This window comes from Megascapheus bottae, chromosome 31 (genome assembly GCF_031878675.1).
Source record: "Megascapheus bottae isolate mThoBot1 chromosome 31, mThoBot2.hap1, whole genome shotgun sequence".
In the NCBI taxonomy this organism is placed as follows: domain Eukaryota; kingdom Metazoa; phylum Chordata; class Mammalia; order Rodentia; family Geomyidae; genus Megascapheus; species Megascapheus bottae.
In genome coordinates, this window is record NC_143539.1 from 8,808,110 (window position 1) to 8,825,451 (window position 17,342).

General features: G+C 57.0%; 2 protein-coding genes across 4 annotated transcripts; one reads left to right on the forward strand and one right to left on the reverse strand.

The window, feature by feature from the left end:
* The first annotated feature begins 214 nt into the window (after nucleotides 1–214).
* Nucleotides 215–3,048, forward strand: LOC150044001 (major allergen I polypeptide chain 1-like). The gene is made up of 2 exons (XM_090322549.1): nucleotides 215–383; nucleotides 2,714–3,048. Exons 1-2 carry the CDS (start codon nucleotides 362–364, stop codon nucleotides 3,046–3,048), a joined length of 357 nt encoding a protein of 118 aa, XP_090178675.1. The 5' UTR covers nucleotides 215–361.
* A 460-nt stretch (nucleotides 3,049–3,508) lies between these two features.
* Wtip (WT1 interacting protein) lies at nucleotides 3,509–15,971 on the reverse strand. Of its 3 annotated transcripts, none has more exons than XM_090322079.1 (8): nucleotides 15,220–15,971; nucleotides 14,637–14,738; nucleotides 11,207–11,274; nucleotides 11,050–11,133; nucleotides 10,790–10,920; nucleotides 9,275–9,326; nucleotides 8,807–8,875; nucleotides 3,509–3,717 (listed from the first exon to the last, which is right to left on the reverse strand). In XM_090322079.1, exons 1-8 carry the CDS (start codon nucleotides 15,773–15,775, stop codon nucleotides 3,556–3,558), a joined length of 1,224 nt encoding a protein of 407 aa, XP_090178205.1. In that variant the 5' UTR covers nucleotides 15,776–15,971; the 3' UTR covers nucleotides 3,509–3,555. The 3 variants fall into 3 exon arrangements, with proteins under 3 accessions (XP_090178205.1, XP_090178207.1, XP_090178206.1); XM_090322081.1 differs by lacking the exon at nucleotides 3,509–3,717 and adding an exon at nucleotides 7,615–8,196 and having other exon boundaries at nucleotides 11,050–11,112; XM_090322080.1 differs by lacking the exon at nucleotides 3,509–3,717 and adding an exon at nucleotides 7,615–8,196.
* Nucleotides 15,972–17,342: the final 1,371 nt, after the last annotated feature.

Genomic DNA, 17,342 nt, shown 5'->3' on the forward strand with positions numbered 1-17,342 from the left:
AGAGAGAGAGAGAGAGAGAGAGAGAGAGAGAGAGAGAGAGAGGGAGGGAGGGAGGGAGGGAGGGAGGGAGGGAGGGAGGGAGGGAGGGAGGGAGGGAGGGAGGGAGGGAGGGAGGGAGGGAGGGAGAGAGAGGGAGAGAGGAGTGAAATTACCCACGGAAATTCCAACAGAAATAAGGTCCTCTTTGGTTACATCTAGAGCAGTTTGGCCAGGAGTGAGCCCGCCCCCAGCCCTGCAGAGGGAGCAAGGGCAAGCGCCTAGGCCACCAGTTCCATGGCTTATTCTCCAGGTGGCTCAGGTCAAGGTCCTAAGCACAAAAGAAGACCAAGAATGTGTCCTCACTCTAGGATGTGGACAGCTGATGCTGCTTCTGGAGATCCTGGGTGACTATCCTGTTTGGCCCTAAGTTTGTCTTCCTGCTCCCTATCATTGTGGTGGTTGTCGTCATTGTTGTCTTCTTCCTCTTCTTCCTCTCCTCCTCCTCTTCCTTCTCCTTCCTCTTCCTCTTTTTCTTTTGTCAGTCATGAGGCTTGAACTCTGGGCCTGGGCTCAAGGCTAGGGCTCTACCACTTAAGCCAAAGCACCACTTCCGGTTTTCTGGTGGGTAACTGGAGATAAAGTCTCATGGACTTTAGTGCTCCAGCTTTATTTATTTTTTTGTGGGTCATGGGGCTTGAACTTGGCCTGGGTGCTGTCCCTGAGCTCTTCAGCTCAAGGCTACCAGCCTACCCTTGAGATAAGCGCCACTTCCCATTTTCTAGAGGTTAATTGGAGATAAGAGTCTCAGGTCCTTTTGTGCCTGGGCTGGCTTTGAACCTTGATCCTCAGATCTCAGCCTCCTGAGTAGCTATGATTACAGGCATGAGCCACTGTGCCGGGCTTTTCTGTTGGTTGTGGGGCTTGAACTCGCTGCCTAGGTGCTGTCCCTGAGCTCCTCAGCTGAAGGATACTGCTCTATCACTTGAGCCTCAGTGCCACTTCTGGTTTCTGTGTGGCTAATTAGAGATAAGAGTCTCATGGACTTTCATCCTGGGCTGGTTTTGAACCCCGATCCTCAGATCTCAACCTCTTGAGCAGCTAGGATTATAAGCATGAGCCACAAGCACCCGCTTACTTAAGCTTTTCTTTTTCTTTTTTTTCGTCAGTTGTGGCCACAGTGCCACTTCCTTTCCTGTGCTTTTTCTCTCAAGGTTAACATTCCACCAATTGAACCGAGGCTCCACTTTTCCCTTTTTGGCTTTTACTTTTTTATTTGTTGGTTATGGGGCTTGAATTTTGGGCCTGGGTGATGTCCCTGAGCTCTTCAGCTTATGGCTACCCCCCACCCCTTGAGCCATAGTGCTGCTTCCTGTTTTCTGGTGGTTAATTGGAGATAACCAGTCCTGGTCTTGAGCTCAGGGCCTGAGCACTGTCCTTGGAGTTTCTCAAGGCTAGAGCTCTACCACTTGAGCCACAGCACACTTCTGGCTTTTTTCTGTGTATGTGGTACCGAGGAATCAAACCTGGCTCTTCGTACATGCTATGCTAGGCAAGCACTCTACCACTAGGCCAAACTCCCGGCCCCTGTGCCTGGCTTTTTGGCTCTCAATTACAGAAAGACTCTCCTAGATTTTCCTGCTAACTTTGGCTCTGAACTGTGGTCCTTCAATGTCAGTCCCCTAAGTAGGAAGCATTACAAGCATAATTACTGACTGTAGACAGTGTGCTGGTTGCATGGTCTCATCAGAGTCAAGGAATCAGGGCCTCGGGTAGAGCAATGGATTAGCTGGCACGAATCCTTGTGTCGGATGTCCAGCACTGCACAAAATGTAAAAGAAGATGGACAAAGGGCCAAGGCTTGGGGAGCATGGGGGTGAGTTCACAGAGGCCGCAGGAGGGGGGTCTCCTCAGAGGGAGAGGCCACAGCAAGAGGCAGGACTCTTCCTCAGCTCCTGGCTGTGCAGGGGGATGAGGAGAAGCAGATATGACATCCAATCCCACAGAACTGTCCCTGGCTCTGCAGGCAGCGGGTGACAGCCAGTGCTCCATAAACTACTTACAGAAGGAAAACTGGCTTCCCAGCACGGAACTCATGCCTAGCTAGGTGAGACCCTTTGTCTCTGACAAATCACTAGAAGACTGTAAATGGCACTGTGGCTCATGTGGTAGAGAGCAGTAACTGTGAGTGAAAAAGCCCAGGACAGGGCCCAGGACGTGAGTTCAAGCCCCACAATCAACAGAAACACAACAGAAGATTGCCAGGAAGCCCCATGTAGGCTGTGGTCAAGTCCCATCCAGATGTGACCAGATGGGCACAGCGTGAGGAAGTTCTCGTCTATCCCCCCATCTCTAGTGAGGGTTTCCTGGGGTTCTGTCCCCTGGGGCTGCGGTGTTAGCTGACAGGTGTGGGGAGAGCACAGCCAGCTCCTCTGTTGACTCGGTCTTGTCCAGAGCCAACACACACACACAGGTCCTGGCTCAGGGCTGAGTCCTCTGGGGCGGGGCTCAGGACCAGGCCCCTCTCTGAGCCTGAGGAGCCCTGAGCCGGGATAAAAGGCCCTGGGCCGGGTTGGGGAGCACTTGTTCCCATCATGGTGCCCCCTGGTGGTGTCCTGGCCCTGCTGGGCACTGTGCTGCTGCTGACCTCGGGTGGAAGTGGGTGCGGGGCTGGAGGGGGGGGGAGCTGGGGGCTGGGGACAGGCTGTGACGGGGGTGGCCTTGCCTCTCTGCCCAGGCGCTGACATCTGCCCGGCCGTGCGGAAGGACGTGAGCGAGTTTCTCCATGCCAGCCAGGACCAGTACGTGGCTACAGTGTCCCAGTACCGCAGTGAACCCATCTTCCTGCAGAACGCTAAGACTCTCAAGATGTGCGTGGACGCCAAGCTGACCGCCCAGGACAAGGCGCTGGTGGACAGCGCGTTGGTGAGTGTGCCCAGTGGTGACCCAGGCATTGTGCCCTCGCCCCGCCACTGGTCCTTAGCTGCCAAACCAACCCCAAGAGCCGGCAGACAGAGGCCGGGGGCAGGGGCCCCGCCTGGCATCCCAGCTCCTGGCCAGGCTGGGGTGTGAGGACAGAGATTTAGAGGCAGCCTGGACAGATAAGTCCCAGAGACTCTTAGCATCCTTTAACTAGCAAAAGGCAGCAGTGGAGCTGTGGCTCAAGTGGTAGAGCACCAGCCTTGAGCACAAAAGCTCAGAGACAGCCGCCAGACCCTGAGTTCAGGTCCCAGGAGCGCTCCCCACCCCTATCTAGTGCCCCTCATTGGCACTCACCCACTGGAGAATCCACCGCAGTGTTGGTGGGGCAGATCACTGACGGGTGCAGTGGGAGCCCCTGTGGTTCCTGCTCCTTGGTCCCTTGGGGCCCCCGACTCCTCACCTTCTGAGCCCCACTGCAGGCCAGGCTGCAGCCCCATGGTGCCCCAGGAGTGCCCAAGGGTCTCCTCCTCCTTCCTCCCCTCCCCCCCTCGCTACCCTGGGCCTCACTAGCTCCCTGGCTTCGTGCAGGAGAAGATCTATTCCAGCCAGTTATGTTAGTGGACCTCATCTCAGTCACAGCCTGCACACGACACGGCTTCATACCCCAGTGTCTTGGGTAGAAGATTCTGGAAATAAAACCTTGTCAAGTCCTCTGGGAGAGTTGGCTTCCTCTTTGTCCTCGGGCGTTGGCTGTGGGCAGGGATGGACAGGTGACTTCCGCTGGGCTGGTGTGGTGTGGACACCACCAGAGGTTGTTTCCTGGGGACAATCCAGAGAGCCCCACGTGGTGCCTTCCTAGGACAGCATTTACAGGGCACACCCCCCATCCCTCCCAGGAGCCTCCTCTTCGCAGAGGAGGAAACTCAGGCTGGGGAGGCCCACACTGGTCCCTGAGGCCCCATCTGCTCTGCCCGCTGCTAGGGACCCAAAATGCTGTGCTTTGGTGCCCCTGTCTCAGTTTCCCTCTGAGCCCTGAAGTGAGGTAGGAGCTCTTGCCTGCAGGGCCGTGGGGAGGCCATAAAAGAGTGGGTGAAGCCAAACGCCCCCCTCCTGGAAAAAATAAAAGAACACCTTCTCCTAAAAATTAAAAAAAAAAAGAATGAATGAAGCCAGGTGCTGCGTAGCTGCTGCCTGTCATTCCAGTTATTCAAGGGGCTGAGATCTGAGGATGCCAGTGTGAAGCCAGCCTGGGGAGAGGAGTCAAGAAGCCTCTGACCTCCACTAACCACACATGCACGCACACAAAACCAGTGGAGCGCTGGCTCAAGCTGCAGATAGTGTTGGCCTTGAGAACAAAAGCTCAGGGACAGCACCCAGACGCAGAGTTCAAGACCCAGGACTGCCATCCCTACCCCAAAACACAATGAAGGATGCTCCAAGAAAGAGCAGAGGCCAAGTTCAGAGTGTGGGTCCCAGAAGTCCACTGTCACCCTACATGGTTTATCTGGAAGTCAAGCCCGCACAACCGTGGGCTCAGCGGCCTGTCCAGTGTTCCTGAGTGGGGACCACGTGTCCTGGGCCTTCAGTTCCTCCACTGGTTTTCTCCCATGGCTATAATTTGGGCATTTTTCTCAGGCATTTACACCCAACAGTGCTCAGGCCTGGTTGCAGTCACCTTGCTTTCCATTCCTGGAATCTGCTGGGTTCACCACAGGCTCCCTAGGAGAGTGGTCCTCAGACCCTCGCCATGAGGGGTTCCAGGAGGCCCAGAGGTGACCCACGGGTGGGGAACCATAGTGTGCCTTCCACCTTTCCCACTTGCTGTCACTATCTGCCCAAGGCTGGCACTTAGAAAAGCAGTTTGTGGAGCCCCCTGGATGCATCACCATGGGCAGGAAGTGGAACCACAGGTCAAGTACAAGGTGGGGGGGTTGTCTCACAAACAGCTCACCTCTAAGGCTGAGGACAGCAGCACGGATTCCTTTTCAGAGCCCCCTGCCTGCCTTTGGCTCCACCATGCACAGCAGCACCTGACCACTAGGGGGCGCCCTCAGCTCAAAGAGTGGAAGAGACCCCAGGACTCAGGCCTTAAGTTAAAGCCCCAGGACCTGCACGTGCATGTGAGCATGCATGTATGCACTCACACACACGCATACACACGTGCGCGCGCGCAAACAAAATCATCTGCTTCCTCTTCACTTGGATGGTAAGAGATTTTGAGCAAGTTTTCTAATTTCAAAACTGTAGTTTTGTGTGTGTGTGTGTGTGTGTGTGTGTAAGGGGGGGGTTAAGGGAGGGAGGCAGGAGGAATCCTGGTGCTTGAACTCGGGACTTGGGCACTGTTCCTCTTTTTGTGCTCAAGGCTGGTGCTCTACCACTTGGAGCCACACCTCCATTGGAGGTAAGAGTCTCACAGACTTCCCTGCCTGGACCTCAGTTTCCTGAGTGGGGTGAGTCATTGGAACCCTGCTGGGGACACTTTATACCCATCCCTTTGTGAATGCCGGGGACACTAGCCTCTCTTCAGCTCCTACTTCTCTTTGGCACTGATCTACCTCTTGTCCTCTATGGAACACTCTCTATCTGGGAGTCAGGAACCCCAAATCCTGGTTAAGAGCCAAACAGCTGCAGCCTAGGGTCAGGTGGAGGGGCACAGCGCCACCCGTGGGCCGTCTGTGGGCACCTGCGGCTGGTTCAGGTCAAAGATGGAAGGCTAAGACAAGGTCGGAAGACCCAGAAGGCTTTGTGCCCAGTGCTGCTGTGACCCCAGAGGACAGGGCGTGAGCTGGCTGTCCCCTGGAGGGGTGTGTATGAGTGTACATGTGTGATTTGAGGCAGGTAAGGCACAGTGGCAGGTCACACAGGAGGCCTGGCAGGTGTGTGTAGCGCTGGCCAGCAGGCACTGGATGACAGGTACACAAAGGCCCCTTGGCACTCTCCACCCCGGGGCCAGGAATATCCATTGAAGCATGCCAGCCAGGGGTGCCCAGAGGACCCACTGTCCAGTCTTTGGGAGACCTCCAGAAGCTCTTCTCCACAGGGCCATGTTGCTGGCCTGTCCATAATGCCTGGCATGGGGCAGTGCCCATGGGAGCCCTTAGGCCAGGGAAGAAGGGGGAGGGGGTGAGTTCTCCACCCCCCCACTTGGGGATTTCTAGACAGCTCCCAAAGTCTCCAAGAACCAGGACTTCGTGCTGTAGACTGGAAGGAAGAAACCATAGTCCGAGGCTCTGGAGCCAGATTCTGGGGGTTCTTCTCCCTGCAAGGCCCCATTGCACTGTCAGGGTACCTGCAGGCACACACACATACCCCACAGCAGCTCCTCAAGGCTGCGCTTAGTTGGTCAGCAGCCATCCCTACTGCCTCCCCTACCCCCCCCCACTTGTGCCCTCAGGAACCAACAGCTGTCTCTGGGGGCCCCTAGCATCGTCATGGGGAGGAGAGGCTCCCAGGTTGCCTACTGGCTAGCCAAAGGGCTGCCATTTAAGAGCCATAATCTCAGCTACTAGGATGCTGAGATCTGAGGACTGAGGTTCAAAGCCTACCCAGGCAGGAAAGTCTATGAGATTCATCTCCAGCAGATCACTAAGAAGCTAGAAGTGGAGCTGTGGTTCAAGTGCTAGCCTTGAACAAAAGTAAAAGCTTAAGAGACAGAGCCAGGCCCCAAGTGCCAGCACTAGTACTGCTGCACGTGTGCCTGTGTATATACACACAAAGCCACGTTAGATCAGTTTTTTTTTTGGGGGGGGGGGGACTTGAACTAGGCCAGGTCCACCAGACTCCAGTGTGGCAGCCCAGGATAGCCAGCACCAGCCTCCACCATCCTGGGGCTCTGAGAGCCCCACGCCCAAGAAAGAGCCGGGTCCTCTTTCAAGGCCCAAGCAGGAGTGTGGACACACACACACACACACATACACACACACCACATGTACACGCCTGCACAAGCCTGTCCCAGCCTTCCCGGGGGCAAGCCGGGCATCGGTGTACTTCCTAGGCACCTGGGCTGGGGCACCACCATTCCAGAGGTAAGGAAGGGCCTGGGCTCTGTGGGCCTTGCTCTGTCAGTTCAATTCCCTTCCCTCCTTCCTAGAGGAGGCCTCTATCCCAGCATCCTGAAGGAAATCCCGTCTCTCTCCTTTCGTGCTGGTCCTGGGGCTTAAACTCAGGGCCTGGGTGCTGACCTTGAGTTTTTTTCACTCAAGGCTGGCACTCTACTGCTAAGTCACAGCTCCACTTCCAGCTTTTTTTTTTTTTTTTAAAGTAATTCATTGGTTGTGAGTCTCACAGACTATACTGTCCAGGCTTGCCTGGACCTATAATCTTCAGATCTCAGGCTCTTGGGTAGATGGGATTATAGGTGTGAGCCCTCCTGCCTGGCTTCAACACACGTCTCAAAAAACGTTATGTACACATAATCTGACTTACGGAATTGTAACCTCTTTGTACAACTACTTAATAACGATAAAAAGAAAATCCTGATTAGTATCCCTCCCCCTCTCCAATAATTCAGTTCATCACAGCCCCAACTCACAGAGACCCACACTAAAATGGGAAAAGCAGGCCCACACGGTGAAGATTTTTTCAGAGGGATTTATACAAAAATAGTTGGGAACTACAACGTTCTTTTCCACCTGAAATTTAGGCACGGGGGACGCTAATTGGGACACGCATTGAGGAGTCCGCTGTAATCAATCGGGTAAAGAAAACAACAGTCTTTTAAAGTTAAACGAAGCTGTGCTCAGTGGAAAAAAAAAACCAAAAACAAAACCAGACCAAACCAACAACACAAACAGCCCCAAAACTTAATTTAAGTGGCTGGGGGCGGGAGGCCGCGTGCCCGCACACTGGGTGCCCGGTGGTCCCTCCTGCCGTCAGCAGCGGAAGCGGGGACCCCTGGAAGCCCTCAGCCCCTCCCCGTCCTCCCTGCCCCCCCATCAGTGGGCAAGGCACCCGAAACACAAGGCCTGGGCACCACACCACCAGCCGCCGCCAGACCCTGCTTGGGGCGCGTGGCTCTGGACAAGGCCGCGCGCCCGGGTCCGGCCCGCACCTCCCCCTCTGAGCGCGGGGGGCGGGGGGCACGGACGGTGAATAAATAGAAGAGGCCCGGCTCAGGGGTCCAGCCCCTGCGGGGCGGGGGGAGGAAGCGGGGCGCCCTCAGAGCTCGGTGACGCGCAGGGCCGTGGACGGGGGCGCGCCGGGCCCCAGGCGCCGCAGGTGGCACCGGCGGCACAGCAGGCGGCCCTCCAGCGGGTAGCAGCGCCGGCCTTCCTCCCCGCTCAGCTGCAGCCTGCAGTCCTGGGGGGAGCGGGGCGCCGGGTCAGCCGCGAGCGGGGCCTGGCCGGCGTGGGGGGGGGAGGGCGGGATCGGGGGCTCCCCAGGCCGGCCAGGGCTGCAGCCCACCGTGGGACCCGAAAACCACCAAACCCGCGCTACCCAGGAGGCTGAGACCCCCGGGGAGAGGCAGCCCGAGAGCAGGGCGGGGACGGGGCTCAGGTGGGAGAGCTCCAGCCCCGGGACCAGAACGGCACAGGACGGACGGACGGACAGACAGACAGGGCAAGAGGAAGGAAAACAAGCCAAGCCAGCCCCGCAGGGAAGCCCACGAGGCCCGGGACTGCAACGAACGGGCACAAGGTCCGAGGTGGAGCTGCGGCTCCGGCGGGCAGAGCACCAGCCTCGAGCACGAAAGCTCAGGAACCGCGCCCAGCCCCCGAGTTCCAGGCCCAGGACCGGCACGTGTGTGTGCGCACGCGCAGTCCGGCACAGAGCAGGGGCAGAGCATGCGCATGGCGCAGAGCCGGGCAGGGCCGAGCATGCGCACAGCGCAAAGCCAGGCAGGGCCGAGCATGCGCACAGCGCAGGAGAAGGCGCGCACGCAGGCGAGGCCGGCCGCGCGTCCGCTCACCTCGCAGTGGTAACACTCCACGTGGTAGTTCCTGTCCATCGATACCACACGGATGGTGGTCTCACAGCCCTGGAGAAGGAGACAGGACTCACACACAGAAGCGCTCTGAACACAGCCAGGCTGGGGGGCCGTGTGCACCCTGAGCCAACGTTCCCCGGATCCGGCACGCGAAGGGGCCAGCCTGGGTCTCGCGCCTGGGCGTCGTGCGCGTGCACATGCGCAGGGCCAGCGTGTGGGCCTCGCGCCTTGGGCTTCGTGCGCGTGCGCATGCGCAGGGCCAGCATGTGGGCCTCGCGCCTTGGGCTGCGTGCGCGTGTGCATGCGCAGGGCCAGCGTGTGGGCCTCGCGCCTTGGGCTGCGTGCGCGTGCGCATGCGCAGGGCCAGCGTGTGGGCCTCGAGCCCGCACACGCGCAATGACGCCCTGGGACGCAGACTCCGCCCACCCTCAGGTGAGCCCTGGTCCCTACCTGTGCAGGGAGGATGGGGTGGGCACAAGAGGCACATTTTGGTGCAAATATCCTGAAAAATAAAAAGCAATGGCAGGAAGTGACCAGAAGCCAAGGGCACAGGACAGGTGTGCCCACAGCAGCCCTCTTGGCACAGCCCAAATGTGAGGTTCTCCTGCCAGTTAAGAGGAGGTCCTTCCCTGGATAAGCAGTGTCTGCAGTGCCTTCTTGCTATTAAACTCCCCCCCCCCTTTGGTCAGTCCTGAGGCTTGAACTCTGGACTTGGGATCTGTCCCTGGGCTCTTCAGCTCTAGGCTAGAGCTCTACCCCTGGAGCCACAGCACCATTCCCAGGTTTCTGATAGTTAATTGGAGATAAGAGTCTCATGGACTTTTGTGCCCCGGCTGGCTTTCAACTGGGATCCTCAGATCTCAACCTCTGAGTAGCTGGGATTACAGACATGAGCCACCACACCTAGCAGTGTTAAATTTCTGACCATGTTCCGTAATTCACCTCCATGCCCTGTGGCCAGGAGGCTCCAGGTTCTGTCAGGCCTGGTCATTCTGCATCCAGTAATTACTGCCCTCCCCTAATATCCAGACCTGGGTCACCCCAAGCTGAGACCCCTGCTAGGAGCCTGGCTCTACCTGAGCACCAAAGAACAGATGTCTAGAAGTGATTTTTGAAGATAGCCGGGCTGGGAGTGTGGCTTAGTGGTAGAATGCTTGCTTGCATAACATGCATGAAGCCCTGCATTCGATTCCTCAGTACCACAGAAAAAGCTGGAAATGGGGCACGAGTGTGGCCTAGTGTGAGAGTGCTTGCCTAGGGAGCACAAAGACCTGAGTTTGATTCCTCAGTACCTTCTATGTAGAAAAAGCTGGAAGTGGAGCTGTGGCTCAAGTGGTAGAGCGCTCAGGGAGAGAGGCCCAGGGACAGTGCCTAGGCCCTGTCTGCAATCTCCTCCCGCCCCAGGTGGAATCATCCTGGTTCCGGGGCACACGGGACAGTCCACAGGACCCCATCACTAACAAGTGGGACAAAAGCCTGGAGAGGCAGGGGGCGGAAAGGACAGAGGCAGGAAAATACTCCTGCAGCTCATCCTGTCATGCCAGCTACTCAGAAGGCTGCCATCTGAGATCAGTGTTCAAAGCCAGTCTTGGCAGGAAAGTCTGTGAGACCTCTTCTCTCTCTTCACTGTTGAGAAGTGGAGGTATGGCTCAGTACCAGACTTGAGTAAAAAAGTTATGGGAGACAGGGGCCGGTGGTGGCTCACGCCTATCATCCTAGCTACTCAGGAGGCTGAAACTGGAGGATCATGGTTGAAGGCCAACCTCAGGCAGGAAAGTCTGTGACATTATTCTTTCCAACGGACCAGCAAAAAGTGGAACAGCTGCTAGCCTTGAAGAAAAGCAGCTCAGGGATGGCACTCAGACCCTGAGTTCAAGCTCCAAGGCAAGCACAAAAGAAAAAAAAGTGCTGGTGGGGGCAGCTGGGGGCAGGATGGGGCCCCCCTCCCGCATGCAGGCCACTCACGCGTGATAGTCTCTGACACAGTAGATCTTGTTCTGCACGTCCACCGTGAACGGCACCCCATCCAGACACTCGTTGCATACACAGCAGCGGAAACAGCTCGGGTGGTAAGATTTTCCCAGGGCCTGTAGGATCTGGGGGTGGAAGGTGTTCAAGAAGCATCCCTAAAGGGCTCCCCAGCCAGTGTGGAGCAGCAGCAGGGAGAGGGTGACAGGGGCATGGCAGGCAGGGGAGCAGGCCGGGGAGGGAGGGGGAGGGCGCACCATGTCCATGATGAGGTGTCCGCACACGCTGCACTTGTCAGCCGTCTGCTGGAACCCAGAGTACTGTGCGGGGGACACAGGAAACTGGAAGTTGGGTGCCCCGAGGGCCCCGGCTCCCACCCATGACGGCACAGCCAGGGGCCCGGCCTGGACTCACCAGGAAGTCCTCCTGGCAGTACACCTTCTCACCCACGTTGTAGAATGCCTTGCCACGGAGTCGTCTCCCTGTGCGGGGTTGAGAGGCACCTCACAGGACTCCCCTCCAACCCGTGAGCGGTGGATTACAGATGTTCTTTTCAATGTCTCTTTGATACATGTACTTTTTTTTCTTTGATCAGTCCTGGGACTTGAACTCGGGGCCAGGGCGCTGTCCCTGAGCTCTTCAGTTCAAGGCTACTGCCCTAACCCTTGAGCCAAGCCCCACTCCCAGCTTTCTAGTGGTTAATTGGAGATAAGAGTCTCACAGACTTTCCTGCTCGGACCGACTTTGAATCGCAGCCCTCAGATCTCAGCCTCCTGAGTAGCCAGGATTACAGACGTGAGACACTGTACCTGGCTCTTTAGCTTTTTCTACTCAACACTGGCATTCTAACACTTGAGCCATAGCTCTGCTTCTGGCTCTTCACTGGAGATAAGAGCTTCATGGACTCTCCTGCCAGAGCTGGCTTTGAACCACAAGCCTCAGATCTCAGCCTCCTGAATAACTAGGATCATAGGTGTGAGCCACCAGTGCCTGGCTCCTTTCTCTTGAATGCTATTTCATTATTTAGTAAGATTACATACACACAAGAACTAGAAGACACTGTCAACACAACTCTGGCAAGAGGCTGATAAAGCAAATACAGGAATTGTCCTGTTCTGTTCATGCGAGGCCTGAGCTTTGCCTCTGAGCTGCTTTTGCTCAAGGTTAGTGCTCTGTCACTTGAACCATAGCTCCGCTTGTGGCTTTCCTGGGTAGTTTTTGTCTCACAGCCTTTGTTGACCAGGCAGGCTTGAACCTGCAATCCTCGGATCTAAGCCTCCTGTCTACACAGCTATGAGCCGTGGTAGCATTCTCTTCTCCTTTTTCAGTACTGAGGACCAAGCCAGGGCCCCACGCACCGGAACCATACTGTTTGCCACAGAGATACAACACTACATCAGCTGATTCCAGAGCAGATTTTCAGAACAAGACTCTGTGTGTGTGTGTGTGTGTGTGTGTGTGTGTGTGTGTGTGTGTGTGTGTGTGTCTAGGTTCTGACGCTTGACCTTAGAGCCTGGGCAGAACAAAACTAGTGGATCCATTAGCAATGGAAATACCGTGGGCTGGGCATATAAACTCATGCCTGAAATCGCAGTTACTCAGGAGGCTAATATCTGAGGATATTGGTTTGAAGCCAGCCTGGGCAGGAAAGTCCAAAAGACTCTTATCTCCAATGAACTACCAAAAAGCCAGATGTGGAGCTGTGGCTCAAGTGGTAGAGTGCCAGCCTTCAGAGCAAGAGCTAAGCAAGGTCATGAGAGCTTGAGTTTAAGTCCGGAAACCAGCACAAAAAACTGGATGGCGGGGGGTGGTGACTGGGAGTTTGCCTAGTGGTAGAGTGCTTGCCTAGCATGCACGAAGACAAGGATTTGATTCCTGAGAACCACATACATAGAAAAAAGCCAGACGTGGTGCTGAGGCTCAAGTGGTAGAGCTCTAGCCTTGAGAAAGTCCAAGGACAGTGCTCAGGCCCTGAGCTCAAGCCCAGGACTGGCAAAAAAAAAAAAAAAAAATGGATAGGGGGTGGCAAGAGCTTGAAACACATTTCACAAAACAAGACAGATTAACAGCGAAAATGAAACAAGACAATCACACCTCACACCTGTCACCCTAGCTACTCAGGAGAAGATCTGAGGATCACGGTTCAAAGCCAGCCTGGGCAGACAAGTCTGTGAGGTTCTCATCTCCAATGAGCCGACATGAAAGTTAGCAGTGGAGTTGTAGTGTCTGCCTTGGAAAATACAAGCTCAGGGTCAGCGCCCAGACGGAGTTCAGTGGTCAGGACCAGTGTGGGTACATGCGCACACGCACACAAACACAAACACACACACACACACCCCAAACAGAGATACTAGCTACTGGAATGGTCTATCGAAAAGCTAGTAAGTAAAATAGCTGTTTGCAGGTACACAGGACAAACCAACTTGCACTTCCCGTGGGACCGGGAGAGAGGGCAAGGCCTCTGGGAAAGGACTTTGGCAGTTTCTTGCAAAGTTAAACATACATTCAGCCTCTGACCCAGAAATTCCACCCCTTGGAATTTACTCAAGAGAAATAAAAACAAATGTCCACAAAGTAAGGGCTCCAGGAGAGTTCACAGCACTGTCTAGTGTCTCCCAACCATTCAGCAGGCCGGGCGTGGTGGTCAGGAGGCTCAGATGTGAGGAGCACAGTTCAAAGACTGTGGTGCCGTGGCTCAAGTGGTAGAGTGCTAGTGTGAAGCACAGAGAGGCTCAGGGATAGAGCCCAGGCCCTGAGTTCAAGCCCCAGGACTGGCAAAAAAAAAAAAAAAAAAAAGTCGGAAGTGGAGGTGGGCTCAAGTAATAGAACAACCAGCCTTGAATCAAAAAGGTCAGGGACAGGGCCCAGGTCCTGAGTTCAAGCCCCAACACTGGCACACATGTGTGCACACAAACACACATTCAGTGAAAATAATCCAAATATGTCTGCTTCAGGGACAAGCATGTTTTAAAAAAAAACACGTAAAAACTCAAGTACAGGTTTATTAAGCTAGTTAAGACTCCCCTTTTTCATTCTTTCCTCCCTTTTTCCTTTTCTCTTCATTCCTTCCCTTCTTCTCTCTCTCTCTCTCTCTCTCTCTCTCTCTCTCTCTCTCTCTCTCTCTCTCTCTCTCTCTCTCTCTGTCTCTCTCTCTTTCTCCCTCCTCTTTGTCCTGGGGCTTGAACTCAGGGCCTGGGCACTGTCCCTGAACTTCTTTTGCTCAAGGCTAGCACTCTACCACTTGAGCCACAGTGACACTTTTGGCTTTTTATGTTTATATGACACTGAGAAATTGAATCCAGGGCTTCACACATGCTAGGCAAGCACTCTACCACTAATCCACACTCCAGCCCTTATTTTTAGTTCATGATTTTTTTTTTTTCCAGTTGTGGGGCTTGAACCCTGGGCCTGGGTGCTGTTCCTGAGCTCGTCAGCTCAAGGCCACAGCTCCACTTCTGGTTTTCATGTGGTTACTGGAGATAAGAGTCTGGGCTGGCTTTCAACACAATCCTCAGATCTTAGCCTTTTGGCTAGTTAGGATTACAGGTGTGAACCACCAGCACCAAGCCTCTTTACACTGGTTGACACTGGTACAAAATAGAGACAGAAAAAAACAACTAAAGGAAGGTAGCTTGAAGGTTAACTTTATATCCCAAAGAGCAGAGAGCCTCCAGGCCACGCCAGAACCCTGCACAGAGGTCAGGCAGCAGTGTCTCCCCCAAGGATCCCACGTCTCCCTTCCCCAGTAGACCACAGGACATTTGCACAGGAACCTGCAACCACCTTGCCTGGACCCGGGCACCAGGGGGTAATGGGGAAGGGGCTAGGAAGGAAGAGCACTCACCACAGGAGTCACAGACGAAGCAGTCCGTGTGGTAGAGGCTGCCCATAGCCTGGCACGCCTGCCTCGCTCCATAGATACCCAGACCACACTTGACGCACATGCCTGCGGAGGGCGGGACAGAGCCCCGGCTGGCATCTCCAGCTGGGGACGTGGATGACGGGCATCACGCTGCTTGCTCACTGCCCCAGACACAGGGACCAGGGACCCCAGGCGCCCACCACCGAGGGCCGGGGCGAGAAGCACGCAGCACAGCACCCCAAAGCCAGCCCTCCTCCCCTCCAGTAGAAACATCGGCCCCGGGCCCACGCGTCCTCCTGGACTGAGAGGTAATTCTCCCTGCGCTCCATGAGCCTGGAAGCTGTGGTCCACGCGGGGGGCTGGGGTTCCCGGTGCCAGCCCGGGCGGGAAGTCCCGGCGAGCCGCAGAGGACGGGAAGGGGCGCGCTGGCTCCGGGGTTCAGACACCGCCACCACCACCACCGAGGGCCCTGCGCCCCGGGGCGCGCGCGCACCAGGCCTCCCCGTCCGCCCCGCACCCCCCGTCCTCGGTCCCCGGCCCCGTCCTGTCCCAGGCCGGCGCTCACCGAAGAAGTCGTGCGCGCCGCGCGCCCCGAGCGCCCGCCGCAGCTCCCGGGCCAGCGCCTCCAGGCTGCGCTCGGCTGCGCCGTGGCGGCCGGGGGGCGGCGGGGCGGCGGGGCCGGGGCGCTCGGGGGAGCGGGCGGGCGCCGGGGAGGCGGCGGGGGGCGGGAGCGGGGCGTCGGCCGAGCTGCGGGAGCCCAGGCTGGAGGCGCTGGAGCGGGCACTGCCCCCCGACGGCGGCCCGGGGCCGAGGCGCGGGTCCAGCTGGGCGGAGCGCGGGCTGCCGTGGCGCTGGTCGTAGCCCAGGCTGATGCCGCTGGAGCGGGCGCTGCCGCCGCTGTCCGAGCCCGCCAGGCTGGCCCGGGGACCCCGCTCCGGCCCGGCCTCGCCGCCGCCCTTCCCCCGGCGCCCCGGAGGTGCCTCGTCCCCCGGCCGGGGCCTCGGGCCCCGCCGCCCCCGGTCCGGGGAGTCGTCGCCGCCCGCCTCCAGCTCCCGAAGGCCCAGCCCGGCCAAGAGCCACGCCGCCTGGTCGGCCGCGGCCGCCGCCCGCGAGCGCTGCATGGCCAGGCCCGCGGGTACTAAGCGCGTCACCTCCGCTTCCCGCCGCTCCGGCCGCGCCGCGGCATGGTCGTTCCGCCCGGAGGAGCCCGGAGCCTGCGGCCCGGGGCGCTCGGAGCCCGCCCCGGGGTCCCGGGCGCGGGGCGGGGCCGGGGCGCAGGCGCGGGGAGGGCGGAATGCGCGCGCCCCGACCGGCCGAGGCGGGGTCGGGACTGCGGCGGGGGCCGGAATGCGAGGACGGGGCCGGCGCGCGGCCTGTGGAATGCGGGGGGCGTGGCGGTGGCCGGCGCGGCGGGGAGGACGCCGGGAGGGCTCGGGCCGCGGCCGGGCCCCGATTCCTGCAGGGCAGGCCACCCCCAAGCCTCCACTCCCAACTCCTCCTGCCGCCCGCCTGCAGGCACCGGGCCCCCGCGGGGTCCCCCCCCCCCCCCGCACAGCCGGAGGATCTGCGCGCGCAGGCCCGGGCCTGGGCACAGGGCGTCCCTCAACTTCTTTCACTCGAGGTTGGCACTTGACCACCTGAGCCACGGCTCTGCTTGTGAGTTTTGGTAGTGAATCGGCTTCAAACCTCTGGGGCACCCACCTTAGGCCCGACTCTGACCGGCTGCTTGTCTCTAGGCCCTGGTGGCACCTCTAGTCTTTCTGATGGTTAAGTGGAATTGGAGATGGGGTCTCACGGATCCCCCCCACCCCACCTAGGCCGGCTTTGAACCAACCGGGGCAGATCACAGCCTTCTGAATAGCTAGGGTTACAGATGTGAGCCACTGTCTTCAGAATATTGCCAAACAGCATAGAAGCACTATATAGCCTGATACTTAAAATCAGCTGAGCTGAATTAGTAGTTTAAAACATGTTAGACTTTTTCTTTAAACTGGGATTTGTTTTGAATTGAGTTCAGGGGGGAAAAAATGTCCATCCTGTGTCAAATGCAAATAAATGTATTCCCAATTTGGAAAGCTCTATAAAAATACTTCTCTAAATATATCCTCCCTAAAAGCAGACAGATTTTAGAGTTCAGAAGAATGGCTTTCCAGTGCGGCGAGCAGGGGCATGGTGACTGACACCTGTAATCCTGACCGCTCAGGAGGCAGAGGCAGCAGGACCATGCTGGAGAGATCTGCACCCGGTACATCTCCACCAGCCATCCACCAACCAGTGAAGAAACACAAGAGGGGACGCTTGACATGTTTGCAAGACTATGAAACATGCGGACTTCCGAGGCTTTGCGTGGTGTATTTTGTAAATTTTTATTTTTATGGACGTTTCACCAAAGCAAGCAAAACAGCTCAAATCTGCTCCTGCTTGTTGGCCATGGAACAAAGCCACATCAAGTGTATGTGCCACTGGTGGGCTATCTTCACTCACAGGACACGAACCAGATACCCAGGCAGCGAGATCACTTGAGCTCAAAGTCCTCTGGAGTTTTAGATGAAAAGGGAGCCCATCCTGTCACAACCTAGGAATAATCCATAATTCTGGGACTTGAACTCAGGGTAATGTTTATTTCCCTTTTCAGCTCAAGGCACTACCACTTGAACCACACTTTCTGTTTTTGTGGTACACTAGAGA